Raw genomic sequence first — 21,314 nt, 5'->3', positions numbered from 1 at the left:
GTTTAGTGATGTTAAAACACACCCTCTCTGACACAGTGATATCCTGGCTGTTTAAGTACAGTTTGTATATTTGTACCGGTACATGGAGAATTTACAGAACAATGGCAAAAGTTATTCAATGTCTAATGGCTTTACAGTCAATCGATTATTATTCAATGAATGATATTATAAAGCATTGAACATGGAACACAGTATAAGATAGGAAGAGTTATCTTTCTTTATATGATATGATCAATTAGGTTTTAATTCTGCAAGATATGATTGAATTAGATTTTTATTCTCTAGGAACAAGGTCATTTTGATTATTATGATTGATATAACATTAATTCCTGATGAGAAGCAATTGTTCTTTTTTTTTTTTCCCACCCCTTTTCACTTTATTACAGTGAATTTGCTGATGGTACTCAAATGCACATTTGGCAAAGTGATTTTTTAAAAATATTATTTCTTTTGTATATGATAAAGCTTAATTTTTCACTTGTCTGGTACACCCCTTGTAAAAAGAAATAAATGCTGAGAGACTACTAGATTTGTTAGAGTTGTGTAAAATTTAAGGTGGCGGCTGTTAAAATGTTCATTGACAGCCATCTCTATGAAAGAGAGACAACTCCTGCAAGACATTAGAATGCTTGTGATTGGTGGGTTGGTTGTTTGTTTTACGTCTAATCGAGAATTTTTCACTCTTATTGAGACGTGCGTCACGAGCTGTAGATGAAGTACCACAAATTTATAAACCTTAAGCTTAGTGCTCAGGGCAATAGCAGTGTCGATCAGAAGGCTCAGTGCCAACACCTGATGTGACATGGGAACTCTGTTTTTAAGGTCATATCCAAAAGACCCATGATTCTCACTTGCATTTGGCAAATAAGGAGCAATTACTACCAATGTTTCGGTCTTAGGTTAGATGTGGCTATAGCACTGTTTTTGAAACCTTAGTTTAAATACTCATAATTTCCATTATCATTTCCTGTGGATAAAAGAAGGTTCTTTAGTATTGTCTTGGTATAAAAAGAATTTTGTTAAAGTATTACAGACCATAACAAAGGACTAACACAAATTAAGACCATGCAATGACCCTGCATTTTCATTTAATAATAACTACAATGAAGTGTTGCTTCAGAAAGCATGATGAATGTGAAATGAATTATGGCCAAAGAATCTACTTGCACAAACGTAAGTTAATATTAATTAATTGGCAATTCACTTGCTATTAACTTGGAACTTTTACACAGCTTCAACTGGACGTTAGCTATCAATTAAATTCGATCATTTTTTTGTGAAACTGGGTCAACTTGCTTATGGAATTCCTGAGGGATGCCTACATGTATTTCCTTATATGAAAGATTTCATGCTAAGAATTGAGTTATGTTTTCTTGCAACAGCTAGATTAAAAAAGGATGTTGCAAGAGATTTTTTATTTATTCCATGTCTCCGAAATTTCTATAAACTGTAGATTCCTAGATATACGGGAGGAATTTATTATCACTCGTCAAATAAAATTATTTGCTTTTAATTTTATATCATTAAAATACATGTAAAAACTCAACAGAGCTCTCACGAATTTATGTTGTCGCGATTTGATGTGTACGAGTCATTTCGCGATATTAAGTACTCGCGTAAGATGAGTCTACAGTAACAAAATTCTTTTACAGTCGCGTTTTACTGTACTTTTAAGTCGGAGACAGATGAAGGAAAATTCAGCATGACCAAGTTTATTGAATTCATTTTCTTTTTGGTTAGATGTCTTGAAGTGACATATCAGGTTTCCCAAAGCAGCGGACTGAACAGGATCAATGCCAGTTGCTCAGAATCTCTAATTTCCTGTAACAGAATTTTCTCTCTTCATTGATTTTTTTATATTGGCATGTAAATATGGCTCCTTATAGGTTAAGTGACCATGATAAATAGATTTTGCAGACTTATCAAAACTGGAGCTAATGATATCTTTTCATTTAAGTCTTGTTTGGGGGGAGGGCAAGAACTAAGAGGGCATGATAATATGCAACTTACTAACAAATACAAGTGCAGTATACTGAATAGCTACCCTTTATTCTTTTCATCTTCATTAAACAACAAATTGGTGAGATTTTTATTAAGGTATATGATTTTGCTTGGGTGAATAAATCTTCACATCTCCCTCACTATCATGCAATTAATTGTTTATTATACCGAAACAAAGCAAGACTACAGAGAATGCATTTGAATTTGCAAGTAAAAAATACCTCATTTATGTGTGCATAGCAAAGCCCAAACATTAGCACCCACTGTCAAGTTATTAGAATATACAAACATTACAAATTGAAGTGATATATGATCACATTTGATTGTGTTTCCTTACTCCCTGAGTCTGATTACAAATACAATCAGTGATGAAACATATAAAATTTGTGTATGAAAAATCGTTCTCCGCCTTACAAAGTACGAGAATCCACTTACGAGTATATGGCTCTGGTGTTTTATGATGTCACAATAATCATGGTTTACGTAAAGTTTATGTAAAACAGACAATTAAGATTCCTCGAGGGATGCCGTACACGACGTCCCGAGACCCAGCGAGGGAAAGCGTATATGATGTTTGTAGACTCGTGCACTTACATGATTTGCTCAACCAATAGTAATTCAATTATCGTGGTGTAATTCCCATGAGGTGCAATAATAATTGTTGTCTTGTTTGCGTGGTTGTGCTGGACCACGAAATCAAGTAATGTCAAAAGTACAGATTTTTTTTTATAGAGGAAGAACAATATCTGTAACAGTAACTGGCTTTCCACGAAATTATGTATCGATGAAGTGGTATTTTTGGCCAAATCCAAATCACCTGATGCCCACGAAAGTAGATGAAATCGCAGTAATGGAGAGCCACAATTTTTGTTTTTCCTTAAATAGAAGGTCACGGATTGTTATGAGAAAAGTGAATTAATAATAGGAGAAAAAGTCAGTTTATCATCGATATTAAAACTTGTATCAATGGATCAGCATCGTGTTCAGAGGATAGACTCTAACTTCCATGATCTCACTTAGGGCCAGGATTGGACCAGAATAGATTCAGTCGGGGGAAAAGATCACCTTTGAAAATCTCCTTCTCTATCAAAACAAACAAGTTTACAATTTGACAAAATGGGACATTAACATCGGTCAAAAGTATACTGGTGTAGGAATTATAAAAGAAATGAAGTTCTGGCAATTTTTGTAATGCATGGCATCCCCACGCCTGACGAGAATTCAGTATATTGTTCAGTGGGGCAGACATCTACATTAAATCTGGGTTAGAATAGATCCTCAGTACCCCTTGTTTGTTGTAAGAGGTGACTAACAGGGGCAGTCCTTCAGATTTATAGACTGTAAAAACCAAGATCCATGGCACAATAAAAATCACTCCCTGCTCAAGGGCCTTAAACCCTAAGTATAGGTATAAAGTTTGCAGCCCTTTACTGGCAATGGTGACGTTTCCATATGAATGAAAAATTCTGGAGCATGATGTTATACAACAGAGTTCTTGAAATTTCTTTTGAAGTGTCAGACATTTGGTCCGATACCGTTAGAAATAGTGTCAGCCCAAACAAAATTTTGTCAGTCTAGAAAAAAATGCATTGCTTTTGAGGTTTTTATAAATTTTATTTATAATCAACTACATGTGTTATTGTATTCAATCTCCATCTCAGCTATACGTTCATAAATTTTCCTTTCATACCCTTACGCATCTTCCTCACACTCTGAATCTTCTTCAATTCACCGAGTCACGTTTTTCCTCCATTTCTCTCTCATCCTCCACTTCTGTCCCATCCTCCACTTCTCTCTCACCCTCCACTTTTCTCTCTATCCTGTCTATTCATCTCAACTTCTTTCTCATCTTCCTCTGCAATCGTTTAAATTACTCTCTCTCACTTTGGCCCGGGTGTAGTTGGTCTCGCGACTTTGAGCAGATGGTGTCACCTAGTAATAGGTAAAACCGCATCAAGCAAAAGTCATTGTCTCCCAGATTCCCGGTTTCTTTTCTCCTCGTAGTTCTCACAACAGATTCTTCACATTTACGTTTCAATGTCTTGCCGGATTTAGCATCGGTTTGAAAATTTATGGGCCACATGGCCGCCATTTTTCCCGGTAAAAAACGGACTTCGATCCCGATCTTTTATCGGCCATCAGGACCGACAATTAAATAATTTGTGTCGGACATTTACTACTTTTATCGGATAATCGGACATTACCGACACTTTTCAAGAACTCTGTTATACAATATACAACTAATTTTAGACAATATAAAACAGAGAGGTAGGCAGGAAGCTAGTGTTCTGTAAGGTGTAATTTCTGAAGGTGAAGTCTGCATTCAGTCAGTCCTGGAAATCTTTAACTTCTCAGTCATTCCTAGACGTCTACACACCTCATTGTTGTGATACCCCTCAGTCATTCAGCATTGATTTATGGTGATGGGCAATGAGTTTTTAATGAGTCATATATCATGCCAATTAAGAATCCATGAGTATTGATATGGAAAACTAACATTTCCTCATCATATGTCCCTAATGAAGTGCTAATTAATTCTCAAATTGCGGTTTTCTATCCCCTGACAGTTGTTTGTTTTCCTCTGTAGTAATGGGTTTTCAGTTGATTAATCTAAAGAATCCCCGAACAAGCATTTCAGCAGTATTAATCATGATTGCAATTTGCATGCACAAATTTTGTATATACATATACAGGCAAGTACTTGGACTATGAACAGAATGGTGTACAATGTAATTGATTTGTGCTGTAATTTCACTTATAGTTAGCTTGGTGTACAATGTTAATTGATTTGTGCTGTAATTTCACTTATAGTTAGCTTGGTGTACAATGTTGCTTGATTTGTGCTGTAATTTCACTTATATATAGTTAGCTTGATTTGTGCTGTAATTTCACTTATAGTTAGCTTGATTTGTACTGTAATTTCACTTATAGTTAGCTAGACAGTGTGTGATCTTACTTTGTTGAATTTTTCAGTGAGACATAATTTTCGTAAACAGTACTACACGCACTAAATTACTTGCAAGAACCTCATTTTCCTTACAAAGCAACTTTGTTAATTTACCACATTATATTTAAGAAATAAACTTCAGAGGGCTCTCATATTTCATGTATTCCTTAATCTGTGACAATTAAGACCTCAAATATAACTCGCATGTATATAATGTCTCTTTTTTTAAAGCTACAATTTTTCTTAATGCACTGATATGAGATTTCACCTCTTTATATTTTTCATAGCTAATATGTGACAAAATTTTTGATCTTGATTTTGAAGTTTGGCCTACTTCAGAAAAACTTGACCGTAACTTTGGAATGAATGGTTAGTCTTAGAACTTTCTTATAATAAAATGTGTATTCCTTGTGACGAGACATTTGTTTGGGTACCAGTAAAATGTGTATTCCTTGTGACGAGACATTTGTTTGGGTACCAGTAAAATGTGTATTCCTTGTGACGAGACATTTGTTTGGGTACCAGTAAAATGTGTATTCCTTGTGACGAGACATTTGTTTGGGTACCAGTAAAATGTGTATTCCTTGTGACGAGACATTTGTTTGGGTACCAGTAAAATGTGTATTCCTTGTGAGGAGACATTTGTTTGGGTACCAGTAAAATGTGTATTCCTTGTGAGGAGACATTTGTTTGGGTACCAGTAAAATGTGTATTCCTTGTGACGAGACATTTGTTTGGGTACCAGTAAAATGTGTATTCCTTGTGACGAGACATTTGTTTGGGTACCAGTAAAATGTGTATTCCTTGTGACGAGACATTTGTTTGGGTACCAGTAAAATGTGTATTCCTTGTGACGAGACATTTGTTTGGGTACCAGTAAAATGTGTATTCCTTGTGACGAGACATTTGTTTGGGTACCAGAATTACTTAGATGCCATCAGAGTTTCACAAACGCTTTTTGTATACACATTTTACTGGGGCATCAGAGTTTCACAAACGCTTCTTGTATACACATTTTACTGGGGGCATCAGAGTTTCACAAACGCTTTTTGTATACACATTTTACTGGGGGCATCAGAGTTTCACAAACGCTTCTTGTATACACATTTTACTGGGGCATCAGAGTTTCACAAACGCTTCTTGTATACACATTTTACTGGGGCATCAGAGTTTCACAAACGCTTCTTGTATACACATTTTACTGGGGCATCAGAGTTTCACAAACGTTTCTTGTATACACATTTTACTGGGGGCATCAGAGTTTCACAAATGCTTCTTGTATACACATTTTACTGGGGCATCAGAGTTTCACAAACGCTTCTTGTATACACATTTTACTGGGGCATCAGAGTTTCACAAACGCTTCTTGTATACACATTTTACTGGGGCATCAGAGTTTCACAAACGCTTCTTGTATACACATTTTACTGGGGGCATCAGAGTTTCATAAACGCTTCTTGTATACACATTTTACTGGGGCATCAGAGTTTCACAAACGCTTCTTGTATACACATTTTACTGGGGCATCAGAGTTTCACAAACGCTTCTTGTATACACATTTTACTGGGGCATCAGAGTTTCACAAACGCTTCTTGTATACACATTTTACTGGGGCATCAGAGTTTCACAAACGCTTCTTGTATACACATTTTACTGGGGCATCAGAGTTTCACAAACGCTTCTTGTATACACATTTTACTGGGGCATCAGAGTTTCACAAACGCTTCTTGTATACACATTTTACTTTCATTTGCACATCATGAAAATTAGAATTGGTCGGAGTTCATATCTTCTGTAATACAGACTGAAAAGGCAATTGCACATACAAACAGTATGATGGATGTCTAATAACGTGGGCAATGCAGGCCTCTACACAGAATTAGATGTGCAGAAAATTACTTGATCCACAGTTACAAATAATAAGATGAGGTCATTTTCTGACTTGTGTAAAATATTTGCATTCATAGCTGATACTATTGTCGCGTTGTTCTGTAGATGAGAAAGTACAATTTGTTTTATGAATGAACTGTGGTCTTGTTGCAGTTAGTTTCATATGTTCTGTGATGTAAAGAATTGAAGATTTCCATTTAGCAAAGCTGAATATTGTAAACGGCAGAAAATTGAATTTAATACAAAGCTCCGTGCACCTTTCCTTCCCATTGTGGTTTCATGACTAATTGGGATGTCGGAGATCCTGAAATATCGATAGAGTACTGTAATCCATTGGCAGTATCTTGTAGTTGGAGGGGGAAATGGACTGCGTGTGTTTCCAATGTGTTGTTTTTTTTATTATCTGGAAATTGATGCCAGTCAATTGAAAAATCAGAATCTTGCATGATTTCAGGGAAATTTTGTGATTTTTATAAGCATGTGAACGGGCTACTACTTAAATGAAGAAATGAATCCCTCGCACATCTGAAAACTGACTTTTGTACTGTCAGTGTTGAACTGTGTGGAAGAAAAATCTACGGATTTGGGAATACATGTCTATATTTCTTGCGATGAGTATTGTTGATACTGATCTACATGTTTTAAAGTTGCTGTCATTAGAATAATTTGTATGGATCTATATCCGACTTGTGGCATCAGAATCAAGGTTTTTGCGGAGCATTAAGGATGGCATATTGAAGATGTCCCTCGCTCATAATGGCATTTCATAATCCACGTTTTGATGCCTTTAAACTTTTCATGAGTTGTATGAAATGTTTATTTCGAGGAAGTTCACAATCTGAAAGGTAAAAAGGATTTTGAATGCACCGAATGTATTTTTACTGGTGTAAAATACTAGGGCCATTGATTGTAGTAGGTGGTGTGATGACTAACTATAATTCATTGATTTTGTGTTTGATGACATGCTGGGGTGATTCAAAGGCAGCTTGAAATAAATTCATCAGGAGATCAGTACTCTTGTAAAAATTTTGTCTCCATCAACATTCCAATCATTAATTAAAAATCATTAACTATGTCTTCATTAAAAATCGTCAAGTAAAACTTATTTCATGCATATGGGGGACATACTATAGAATCATTTAAATTTTACAGGGCTAGGTTTTGTGATTTATGGAGATTTTACAGTTTGGTTGAGGTGTAATTTTGTGGATTAAGTTTCTGTGCATTAAAATATTGTATTGATTGTGTTTTGCTCCTGTACTTTGAAATTCGTGGGATAAGGGTCCTCACAAAATCCCTGAAAATTGAGCCCCTAATGGCTCCGCAGTAGATGTTGATGAAAATTGCATAAGTGCATTCTTATTTTGTTTTGTGAAAAATAATGGATGAAAATGGTTTTCTATGATTGGTTCAGTGTGTAGCAAGCTGATCTCAGATGGTTCGAGTTTCTGGTAAGCTTTTCAAATGCCACAGAGACATATTGCCAGCGAAGGCTTTGTCATTGTAACTGTAGGCTGTCGTCATTACTGTCCTCATCCAATAGATGAGGAATCTGAGAACAGTATTATTCTACTGTCAAGTCTCCACAGATGTGCTCTATTTCCTGCTTCTAGAGTTGTCATTCTATAATGTAATCCATTTTCTCATGTCGATTCGAATTCATGTATGTTCATACCAAAGAAACAACAAAAGTTAGCCTCACAATACATAAACCTTGAAAATCAGAGATAGAGAAATACTGCTGCAATTTGTGTGTATTGTAACAGTGATTTGATAGAGAAATACTGCTGCAATTTGTGTGTATTTGTAACAGTGATTTGAAAGAGAAATACTGCTGCAATTTGTGTGTATTTGTAACAGTGATTTGAAAGAGAAATACTGCTGCAATTTGTGTGTATTGTAACAGTGATTTGAAAGAGAAATACTGCTGCAATTTGTGTGTATTTGTAACAGTGATTTGATAGAGAAATACTGCTGCAATTTGTGTGTATTTGTAACAGTGATTTGAAAGAGAAATACTGCTGCAATTTGTGTGTATTTGTAACAGTGATTTGATAGCGAAATACTGCTGCAATTTGTGTGTATTTGTAACAGTGATTTGATAGAGAAATACTGCTGCAATTTGTGTGTATTTGTAACAGTGATTTGATAGAGAAATACTGCTGCGATTTGTGTATATTTGTAACAGTGATTTGACCTTTGACTTCTCTATTTTTCAGTGATGGCGGCTTCATTTCACACAAGATCCCGAACACCTATCCTCAACCTGTTCCCATCAAAGTTGTCGATGTCAACATCCCCGACAAGGACAACCATATTGATACCAACAGCGAACTTCCTGCGTACGATGACTACCTGGTAAGTTACCATGACATCCAATCGAACCTGGTCTGTTGTCTGATCAATAGTAACAGGAAAAACAACATATGATGGAAATACGAATGTAGAATTTATGTATTTGACCAGCTTTGACCTCCTATGGACATGAATGGTATATAGCTTATGTTGTTGTTGTACATTATGACATAATACTGCATCCGATAGCGGGTTTTACTGTGGGTGATAAATTTGGGTTATTTATCGGTTGGATAGCTTTCCGCCAATTTTAAAAATTTCCCTCGCCAAATATTTGCAAGAGAGATAACTCTTCCTTGTCTGCCAAAATTTATTCTGCTGAAATTATTACCACACCTTTGAGCTAGCAAATCGCCAAATTTTAGACCTTTGCTATATGTGTTATCTACAATTTTAATGATAATTTCATATCACCTTGGCCAGTTTTCATAATTCTTGCATGCTTGGTTTGCATTGTTTAATATGTCATAATGTTGCTATTGATATGAATCAGTCTTCAGCAGGTCCTGGAATCCAGAGGTGTCAACTTCTAATGGTTTTCAAAGGAGCCTGGACACAATTTTAGCTGAAAATTTCAAAAATTTTATTTTTCCATTTTTATTGTTTACAATGCTTGACTAAAGTTTTTCTGATGGTGAATCAAAATTTGAATATCAGTTGTTGAGTGACAAGCGAGATATATCACTCCCAATTCTTAGTTATGTAAACAAGGCTCATATGCCATGTTTTTATTTACATATAGATGGTTTAATAAAAAAATAGTTGTTTAAAACAAAATGAGTTGTGCCAAACACTAGAAACTGTTTAATTCAGTTCAGAATTAACTTGTAAATTGAAAAATTCTGCTTCAAACGAAAATTTTACTAATATATTTAACCTACGTAAACAAAAAACATGGCATGAGCTTTGTGTACATGACAAAGAATTGTGAGCTCTATATATCTCCCAGTATGTCGACAACTGACATTTAAATTTTTGTTGACCATTAGAAATACCTTAGTTAAGCATTCTGCTCGTTAAAAATGGGGAAAATAAATTTTGAAAAATTTCAGCTTAAATTGTGTCCATGCCCCTTTAATTACTGTGCAGATAATTTTAATGATATGAAGTTGGAAGTCCATTCTAACACTCTTTGACCGAAAATGGAATCCATTTTCTACAAACCATTTTGACCTCTTTGACTAATGACAATTGACTTTGTGTAAACTATACATATATAATGAGAACTGATGACGAAATCAGTTGAACTTCACACAGTTATAATGCTAAAGTGAAGAACTTTTATTTGTGGTTGTCCGTGGTGTGTAGTGATTTACGTTTTACTTGTCAGTGAAATGTGCGTTTGATAGAACAGTGAACAGGAAGAGGAATTATTTGTCGATATGTACAGTAAAATACGTTTATAGCGAAGTGTTAGGGACAAACATTTTGAATCATTATTGTAACCGTAATTCGTTATAAATCTACAGAGTATGAAAAATCACTTCGCTGTAAGTGTGAATTCATTGTAAGGATATTCGTTGTAACTGTTTTACTGTAAGTGTGAATTCATTCATCTGCCCCCTCACCACTACTGTCACTGAACAATACAACTCTCTAGTTCAACATTCATCTGCCCCCTCACCACTACTGTCCCTGACAATACAGCTCTCTAGTTCAACATTCATCTGCCCCCTCACCACTACTGTCACTGAACAATACAACTCTCTAGTTCAACATTCATCTGCCCCCTCACCACTACTGTCACTGAACAATACAACTCTCTAGTTCAACATTCATCTGCCCCCTCACCACTACTGTCCCTGACAATACAGCTCTCTAGTTCAACATTCATCTGCCCCCTCACCACTACTGTCACTGAACAATACAGCTCTCTAGTTCAACATTCATCTGCCCCCTCACCACTACTGTCCCTGACAATACAGCTCTCTAGTTCAACATTCATCTGCCCCCTCACCACTACTGTCACTGAACAATACAGCTCTCTAGTTCAACGTTCATCTGCCCCCACACCACTACTGTCACTGAACAATACAGCTCTCTAGTTCAACATTCATCTGCCCTCTCACCACTATCAGTGAACATTAGCTCTATTTATCACTGAACAATGGGTACTGAATATTAAGTTCAATATCCGTTATTGTACTAGCCCATCTTTGTACCAATTTCACTTGCTGTATAGAAGTAGAAATTTCAAAGGGAGGTAACTTGTACAACCTTCATTGTGGGAAGATTTGCTATTGATTTTGAAGGTAGTCCATAGTTGATTGTTTATAGCCATTAATTAGAAGTGATGGTTTAATTTTGTTCTGTCTCTACTTGTGAGTGAATCTTGTTTGATTTATTGCAAATAAACATGGAGAAGAAAATGGACTCTGGGTTAATTGACATGAAACGTTATTGATGAAAGAGTCTGCTGCATGGGCCTTTGCCATAAAATGCAGACAGATTTGCGTGGGCAGGAAATAATCCATATGGGTTAGTTCATGTGCATCAACTAAGATTGTTTAAATGTCGTAAAGGAAATTTCTTTTTGCCATCTGATCAATGGATTCGAATTATTAAGTTACTCAAGTGCTTGCTCAGGTGCAAAAGATAAACTTATATTGTTAATACACTGAATAAAATTGCTTGCAGTTGTATTTTGAATGGAGAACAATTTCTTGGTGTGCAGAGTGTTTTTCCTATGATGAGAGAGAGAGAGAGAGAGAGAGAGAGAGAGATTGAGATTTTTCACAGCCAATGGAAGTGAATTGTCAGCACTGTTCAATTATTCAATTATAGTTTACTCACTTCACCCTTTGATAAAACCTGGCCAAACTGGTGAGTGAAGCTCACTTAAAAACAACAGGCCTTCCTATCATCGACAGAGTGGAAGAGAGATGTCTGTTTAATTCAGAGAAGGAGGGAGACACTCAAATCAACAGAATGGAGGAGAAATGTCTGCATTATGGAGCTGACTTAGGATGCCTGTCTAAGTCAGAGATGTATTTCATTGATGGACAGGACTGGAATAAGTGGATGGAGGAGGAGAGAATTTTGAGATCCACCTCTCACAGATCTCTGTGTATCCCGGAGTTATTGCTGCATTACTGGCATCATTTGGGCCTGGCACGCTTCTCAAGGTCAAGGTCAACCTCTGAATCAAAATGGAAATATTTTTCTCTTGATTGTCTGTTGTTGCATGTAGTTTGTTGGTATTGAAGAATGGATTAAGATTAACTGAGGGCCTGAAATGGAAGCTATAATACATAATAGAATATTTGTAGTAAGAAGCTCAGTTATAGTATTGGAATTCTAAAATATCAAAAATTGTGGTTTTAGTATAAAATCTTTAATAGAATTTTTTTTTAATTAAATCCATTGTGGGGACTCAAACCCTTAATATACAGAATGCCAAACTTTTTACTTGTTGGGTAAATCAGGCAGGTGATGAATTTTAGAAGGACCCCAGGGTTTGACACTAAGACACGTCCGACCGACTGAGTCTACTAAATAATAGGTCCGGTCGGGTAAAATGTCCATTTACTAGTCCGACTGGTCGTGTTGAAAAAATAAACAATAAACTTTAGTTTAAAACCATAAGATATCTTATTCTTAACTAATATAATAAGTTATTTATGTAATAACTTTAAAGAGTTGAACCGCGTGATGACATAATCTCTATTTTTAGTTTGGCCGCGGTCGGAAGTGGTCTTTTACAACATCTACTCGATGTTAATGTGTGAAAAGTTATGTTTCAGATAAATATATATAAATTGAATTCATTTCAAATTTTAAAAAAATGATTTGCAAAAGTGTTTATGGAATTAATAAATTACGTCGTAAACAGCCATTTTTCGATGTTGACATGTGTGTGGGAATGTCTCCATCTATATTCAAATACGACTTCTCGCGATCTCGTCCTCAAGGAAAGATGTCCCAAGTGGAAAAGAAAAGAAAAGGTTGGGAAGAAACAAAGCAGGGCTTATGAAATAGAACTTTTAAAAAAACGGTTCAGGGCATCTTATTCTAATTGGACCAAAGAATTTTTGTGCCATATAGAATTTAAGCAAAGGGAAAATGTTTGAATTAAATAGCACCAAATTGAATGAGGAGACTAAAGATTTTTTTTGAGACAATGAAATACATTTTAGTTCAAAGTTAATGTTTGTCATTTGAATCAAGTACATGTATTTAAATATGGAGAAACTATCAATTTCCTTGTGAAAAGTTGGTCAGGGCTAGTAGATGCAAGGTCAGGTCTAGTAAAAATCATTTGAAGTAGCCCGACTGGTCTAGTGCTCAAAAAAGTAAATGTCAAACCCTGGACCCCCCCCCCCCCCAAATGATATATTTCTAATTAATTTTGCCACAGTGGTGGGGGAAGTGTTTAAAAAATATATTGAACCTCTTTGGGACTCAAAACTTGTGATTATTCACTCAGCTATCCAGCTAGGCTACAAAACTGAAAAGGAGCAGGAATGTCATGATTTAGTTGTCAAACAGATTACTATATAAATATATCGATGCATAGGGTAAAAATAATCTGTGAAAATTTGCTTGCCCCCCCCTCCCCCGGAAATTGTTTGCTCTGGATGTGACATATACAACTGTTTTGCACACTAACAGGTATGGGAGTTCTCAAATATGAAGCAACAGATCTAATGAAAGGTTTGAGGGGGGGGGGGGGGGGTTCCTTGGATTCATGCCTTTTGCGTACGAGGGGGGGGGGTGTACTTTGGAGTGAATCTTTTAGTAAATCTATGAGTAGGAATGCTATTATGGAACAACAAGAAATGGGGAGATCACTTTTGCTCATTGTTTTTATGGAATATGGGAATTATGAAATCCGCTTCAACCACTCCAAGTAGGGATTTATTGTTTGGAGAACAGAATCAAGCTCGAGTTTCTGATTGGTGATATTATTAGATTTACCTGGTGGGAGAGAAAACTAAATTTAAAGGAAAAGGGAGCCAAGTATGAATTGCACGTGAGAATAAATTAAGACAGTAAATTACAAACAGGAACATGGGTTGGTAAACACTCTTGTAAATCTCTTGTACGATATGAAGGGCATGTAAAGGAATGCAAAGTTTCGTGGACTCGATAGATATGTAAATACTACGTAACACCCCTTGCAAGTGGAGACCTCAGACACCAAGGAGAAATGGATTGTATTACTGAACTGCAAAAACTAGAGATAGCCGGGTGTCACAGATTTGGCAATGGAGAATCAAAAAAAAAAAAATTCTCTGACCTTGTAAAACACCATTTTTGATAAAAGACAAAAGTTTGGTGGATTTTTGAGTCATTGATTTTTACATGTACATGCTAAAACACTGCATTACATAGAAACGCATTGTTTAGTGGGGGAGAGAGGTGATGGGCGTTGGTGTGGATATTTTCTGCTGATAAGCCTAATAGATGTTTTACAGTGAAATTCAAAAGAAGATGAGAATTTTTTTCTCAGCTTATGGAGAGAATTTCATTCTTGGATGGAGGGTTATAAACTGATTAGAAGTAGATTTATGTTTATAAAAAGAATTTATGGTCTTCCAAGAAATTTTCTGAAATAAGCCATGAAAGTGGGTTAAATGTTCAGGTAGACAAGGTAATTGTCTCAAATTAAAATTCTCTGGATGTCTGGGGATGTGGCATTTAATTAAATATGCAGGATTTTTCGAGGTAGGACCGTGACTGGGAGACACAAAGATGAAGAAGGGAATGTGGTAAAATTTCTGAAATATCTGTTGCATGGTCTCTCTCTCTCTTTCCACGTGATGTGTCTGGATGAAATTTAAATCAAGGAGGTTTGGAGGATTATCGAGTCTGTTTCAAGTGAAAAACAGCAATAACTTATACAGCAGTTTTTGTGTAGCAGGTCAGATGCATACTATTGTTCCCAGGTGAAACTCTGTATAGCTTTTCACAGAGAATAGAAGGATATCCATTCTGGAGTCGGTGTCGGAGAGTAGGATGAAATGTGTGCTGCACTGGTTCTAATATCTCGGGATTTAAAAAGACATTAAAGGTATGCTATACATGCAGACAGAGATTTAAAAAGCGAGGGGCTGTTTACACATATTTGAAGAAAGGAAGATATAGAAGTAGTTTTCACCCGGATGAGTCACACTCGTAGGATAGAAGAAGAAAAAAATAAACTTCCCAATATTCAATGCATTATCTGCAAAGCAAGATTGGAATGCACAGTACAGGGTTTTAACAAACGCAAGGTATTTAATCAATGAGGGAACAATGATTAAAACCAGAGTTCCTGATCATATTGAAACCTCGGGATAAAACAGCAATCACAGAAAATGACAAGGTGGCGTGAACATACTTTTCATTGTGCAATTTTTAAAAAAAGTTCATCAATCAGGATTGTTTAACAAAATTGAAAAATCACATCCGCAATGTTTAACGGTGAATTGTCTTCAGTGTGTTGAAAAAGGAATATATTTGAATATATTCAAGTGCTTGCTATAAAAGTTCTTGATGCATTCATTAAATCCTTACTGCCTAATTTCTATACAGTATTTTTTTTACCTGAGCTATGAACTGTCTGTGAGGAGAATTTGTCATTAATTTTTCTTTCAACACCATGTCATATTTCATACGCATGACGCTTGAGTGAGGAATTTGAACCCTGGCAGAATATTAAAGGATAGCCCTAACAGTGCAGGTTGGTAGACGGGGAAAAAATTTGGTCGTACCCCAAACACCAATCTCATGTTTTAACATGGTAGCTGAGGATGTGTTGACACCAGAATTTGGAATTTAAGGACGTGACACGTTAAATTGATATTCAGGGGAGAGGTTTATCTTTTGTAATTCAGTCATTAGAAGAAAAGAAGTGGATCAAGTTGTGCAAGTGTGAATTTTTTCTCGTGGTTAGAGGGCATATTCTACCTATTTCTCCACTAAGATGGATTCCAATTTTTATCTTTTGGATTAAAAAGAAAGTGTGTAATGTAAGAGTGTATAATCAAGATTTTTTTAATCTTGAGGTGTATTTCTCTTGCTTGGAATTTGTGAAGGAGGAAACCTTTCCTTTTTTCCTGAATTGGATTTTATTTTACCAGAACTTCAGGTTTATATTTCTGATATTGTCACACTTCAGAGAGCAAAAGTGATCAAGTCTTGAAAGATGTTAAAATTCATACTGCATGTGGAAACTTATTTGAATAATTTATGGACTATATTTTGAAAGGAATTCGGTGGTTATAAATTATCAAGTGCAGTGTGACTGTTGAGCTTTTATAGGGTCAAGGAAGATATTTTTCTTCAAATATACACTATTCAATCTGTGGTGTAATAGTGTTTTAATTTCTTATGCAGTCGAACTGTCATGGTTGTTTGCATGGCTGCTCCTGTTTCACCTCGATTTAGGAGAAATAAGGAGAAGCTTGCGAACGTACTTGAACCTCACAGTAAAATTCGTCGTCGTAGAGTGACACGGAGTGAAAGTCAGGAATCCCACCAGACCAAGAAAATACCAAAAGAACTTGCTCTTGCAATGGGACATGGATTAGCTGAAGGTGGGGAACAAGAAATCTCATTGGAGGAGAGAATCAAGGCCATTGTTATTGGAAACCAAAAGGAAATTCCCCGTCATTTCTTGGACCAGGAAATGAGGAGTTTGTGTTCGACTGTGGAGTTGGAGGAGTGGATACGTAAATCTTTCACAAATAAAAATTCAGTGCAGAGTAGTGATTCTACAGGTGAAGATTTGGAACCAGAAGGGTCCACTGGAACAAAGGGAGCTAATCTAAAAAAGAAAGAGCACTCGGAACCGAAAATATCTTATAGTGAAAGAAGGACTTCTCAAACTACAAAAATCCGAGTGGACAATGAACATTACTCTGAGAGATTACGTGAACAGCAACTCTACAGTAGATCTCAAACAAGTACACTCAGAAAAGGAAGCACTCAGAACAGTATATGTAACCATGAAAGTAGGCAAAGAGGCTTACAAAGCTCTAGTCATCCTAAAACCATTGCTCAAACTGGTGTCAGTGCTTGTGACAGAAGATCTGCTGATACTGTTAGGCGTTCCAGTAATAATCGTAATGATAATGGAATAGTCAAGAAAAAATCGTCGAGGGAAAATTCTCGTGAAGACTTGGTCAACATAACAGACTCAGAAAAGATTTTGTACAAGTTAAGGTCCAGCAGTATTGTCCGGCACAAGAGTTTGCATAATCCTCGGAGTAACAGTGTGATGCTGCTGCCGGATCCGAGGTCCGACCGGGGCAGGTCGGATGACGTCCTCCAGCGGTCCCTGCGCAGTAGGTCAGAGTCGCGGACACTGGAGAAAGATGATGACTCGCAGGGGAGCTCAAATTCGAGCAATGATAAAGGGGACTTGGGTGTATCAATCAAACGAATGCCTGAGACAACTGCAGCTGCTGAGAAGATGGACAATGACAAACCGGACAAACCCAATTCTCCTGGCTCAAGCAAAATCGTTAGAAAGAAGTCGACTCTCAGTCGGAACAAAACAGACCTTTTTCGTGCTGCCAAGGAGCACCCAAGCAGTATCAGTAGATTAAAAGAAAAGTTTGCTAAGTTTTCTGCTGTTGCTTATCAACGCAAGTTAAGTAACCAACTGTCTATGAGCAGAAAAAAGAAAAGTAGGGCTTCTGAAGCCGTGGAGGGAGGTCCATTAGAGAACTCTGTATTACAAAGTGCCAAAGAATTTCAATCTACATGTAGAATAGTAGAGTGTCCAAGTGACAGTAAACTAAATTCACAAACCCCAAACGACAGAAAACCCAATCATCCACACACTCCAAGAAGACAAGACAAAGCATGTGCCAAAGATTTTCAACGATCAGATCTAGGAGACATTAACCATAACCATTCAAGAACACCCATTAAAGGGGAGAAAACTGATGATGACCAGAGAGCTAGTCAGACAGCATCGGAATCTGGCGGTGCAGGTGCCCTTGTGTTGAGGCAGTGCCTGATCGGGGCCAACCTGGCATTTGGATTGGTGCAACTTAAAACCAGTGTAAGTAACTCCGACTTGTCATTTTAAACCAGAAAATAAGTAATACACTCAGGTATACTGAAGCATTCATCCATGGTATTCATACATTAATTTTTATGTGTTTAGTGTTATGTAATGGCGACCTTTTGAAGATGATTGTCATGTCTGCTGCGTATAATTCAGTAGAAGTCTCGTTAAATCTTGTCCTGCACTGCACATTGTACGGACCATTCCCCGTCACTAATCTGTAAATCTGATTAAGTGTGCAAGGCAACTACTAAATGTCTGTTGGGGGACTTAGGAGTAAGCATTTAGACACAGTAAAACTGACTTGCAAGTGGACCTCCTTCTGACATGGTGAATTATGTAGACCCATTATTCAGAATCCTTTCTCTGTATGAGGGTGGATGCATTCGAAAGGGAGGTTGGTAAATATTATTAATATATTTTCTTTGAAAATGAAGCCTAATTGTGGCACATTTATTTGTCAGCCTAATGTGAAATAAGGTTTTTACAATTTTGATATTGGAGACTACAATGGTTCCGAGTCTGTTGGAACAGCAGACAAAATTCCTATTGTTCCCTCTCAATGCTGTGTTTTGATTATGTTTGTGGAAATGCACACATTCCATCTGAGACTAAAAGGAACAGTTATGAAATAGGCAATCGTGCATTTGGTATATGTTATTGTATGAGCAGGAAAATCTGTTTGGGATGAGTTACTAATTTTTTTTTGCATGATATCAGATTCCACTATGTCTGCCTCTTCTGCTATAAACATAAACATTGTTGACATTCCTTTCATGTCACCTCTGGGAAAGTCTGATGCAAGTACTTTTTTACCTTCAAAAGCGGAGAGTTCGTAATTCATCTGTGTGTCTTATGAAAGTGATGACATTTCATTGACTATCATTTTCTTGCACAAGGTTTAAGATATTTTAGAGGAAGCCTCAAACTTCTAGATACTTTTTTATAGAGTTGACTTATCATGATCATGTCTTTCCAATAACACTTGGTACCTGAATGTTATATCGGTAATGTTAAAAAAAGAATGAAAGAAGCTGATACTTAGAGGTATAAAGTTGGAGTGGGGTGCCCCCCCCCCCCCCCCCCCCCCCCCCCCACTGTACCTGTAGGGGAACTTTTGTGTTCTGCTATGGGGACTGATATCATTTATAATCCTGTCCCACAGTTAAATTCTATATTTTCAGATTGGATAGATTATTTGGCAGTGGGTGAAATCTAATTAATTAGGGTTTTATTAGATTAGCATTAAAGTATTCCTTTCCGAATTAAACCATAGTTTAATTATTTCTTTAACAGCTGGTATTTTGTGAAGGTATGAAGTGGCTGAAAGATGATATACTATAATTACTGTCAGATGTCTATTTCTCTCTCTCTCTCTCTCTCTCTCTCTCTCTCTCACTGTGCCCCCTCTCTCCCCTCTCTCCTCTCTTTCTATTGTTCAATATGACCCACCAAGCTGACCTCTTAACCAGCATTAACACACCTATTTACACCTGTCATATATTTACCACACATATATAACTGGACTTGTGTTTAACCTCATTAGGCCCAGGATCATTGGAAATTGTTTATGGGCTCATTTCCTGTGAAATCCACCTTCATAAAATGAGGGATATCTTGCATATGTCAAAACATCTCGTGGCTGGTAAAGCCATGAATTGCGGATTGATTGTGGGATGAGGGGTTTGTTTCTTCTGAAGATGAAGAAGATGGAGAGGATGTTTGTGTTTGATATTACATGGGTATCTGTCAGCTTCTTGGGAGAGAAAGGAACGGAATGGGATTGTGGGGAGTGTCTGTTGCTAGCTGTTTTCCTTTTCACAGTGAATTAAAACAGTTTCATTATTGACTTGTGGAAAATTCTGCCTCATGTAACAGGAAAATTGAAAGGACTTGGAGAATTGATTGTCTTTGTCATGGAATGCATGGATGTAGGATTTGGAGGCCTTGTTTACAACATCTGTAAATTGTGTGGGCGCAGGAAACCTACATTTTGTTTCTCCCTCTGTGACAGGAATTCCCTCTGATTGGATTAAAACTGTGTTTCTTGAAGTGAAAAAAAAAAAAATTCTTTGCAATAACTTGCAACTTGTCGTAACAACTCCTAAATTTTTATTTTTTGTTTTTGATTTTCCAATCTGGGTGACATAGTAATTTTATTTGAATAATGTGTGTGGAAATTCGTAAAGTTTGACATGTTGAAGGAAAGCACTGAAAACTTAATACATTAGGTTGTTGTTGTCTGTGATGTGGAGGTACACATGCACTCACAGTAAGGACTGGAAACAGATATTTCACATCGGATGCATCCATGTGGTTACAGTGATTCTGTGTGTAACAAGAGGAGACTAGTGCTTGATAATGACTTTAAATTGAGGTCTTTGAGTCTTTGGCATCAAGACTTTGGTTACTGCCAGGTAGATTTTCGTTGTTGGTTTTTTTTTTCAATGTGAGATATCGTGTAGTAATACAGGCCTGTCTAGAACACTGATCTATTATTTTGTTCAACTTACCACATGTTGAAATTTCTGAGAAATTCTATGGAGTGACATTACCTGACGAGGTTTTTTTCCTGGAAACCCTTATTCCAGGCACTCGGTCCAGCAGTGTCGTAGTTGTGAATATATTTTAAATGTTTTGATGGATATCAATGAAATGCCGTTGGAATGACAATTGCGTGATGATTGAGGAAAATGTTAAGTTCGAGTTTCCTTGTGAGGTGGGAGGCCACGCAGAAAGTATAGCATCTGCAGCCCCAGGAAAGCAAGATCAAGGCTCCATGTTTAATTATGAAGAGATTCTATTCACTGCTTTTAATGAGTTGGATTTGCCATCTAATCAGGTAATTTTCATTGTAAGAGCCTCTGTGTTGAGAATTAATTGGTTTATAGACACTATGTTGTAATGTTGCGTAATGGAGTTTTTGTGAAAAGATGAAAGGCTGGATTAAGTGCTTATCCCTCCTACACCCCACCCTGCCTGATGATTATAAATATCCAATAAACCGTGATAGATGTACTGCTCTCCTATTCACGAAACACTATTTTAAGAGGGCATGTTGTGGAAAAGAATTTCCCTTTATTGACTCTAAATGATTGTAATTCATTTTAATATGTTCAT

General features: G+C 36.6%; 1 protein-coding gene across 14 annotated transcripts in view; it reads left to right on the top strand.

The window, feature by feature from the left end:
- Nucleotides 1-21,314, top strand: part of LOC125666021 (tyrosine-protein phosphatase non-receptor type 4-like) — an 88,712-nt gene that overhangs the window by 55,642 nt on the left and 11,756 nt on the right. For 12 of the 14 annotated variants that reach the window (XM_056151289.1, XM_056151287.1, XM_056151282.1 and 9 more), the window contains one exon: nt 9,058-9,196. In XM_056151289.1, the coding sequence (XP_056007264.1) occupies nt 9,058-9,196 (139 nt within the window). Of the gene's footprint in view, nt 1-9,057; nt 9,197-11,514; nt 18,189-21,314 lie in introns of those variants that run through there. The other 2 variants (XM_048899093.2, XM_056151286.1) reach the window with 1 other exon arrangement.

The sequence above is a fragment of the Ostrea edulis genome, chromosome 10 (assembly GCF_947568905.1).
Source record: "Ostrea edulis chromosome 10, xbOstEdul1.1, whole genome shotgun sequence".
Lineage (NCBI taxonomy): Eukaryota > Metazoa > Mollusca > Bivalvia > Ostreida > Ostreidae > Ostrea > Ostrea edulis.
This window is presented reverse-complemented; position numbering and strand designations above follow the sequence as displayed.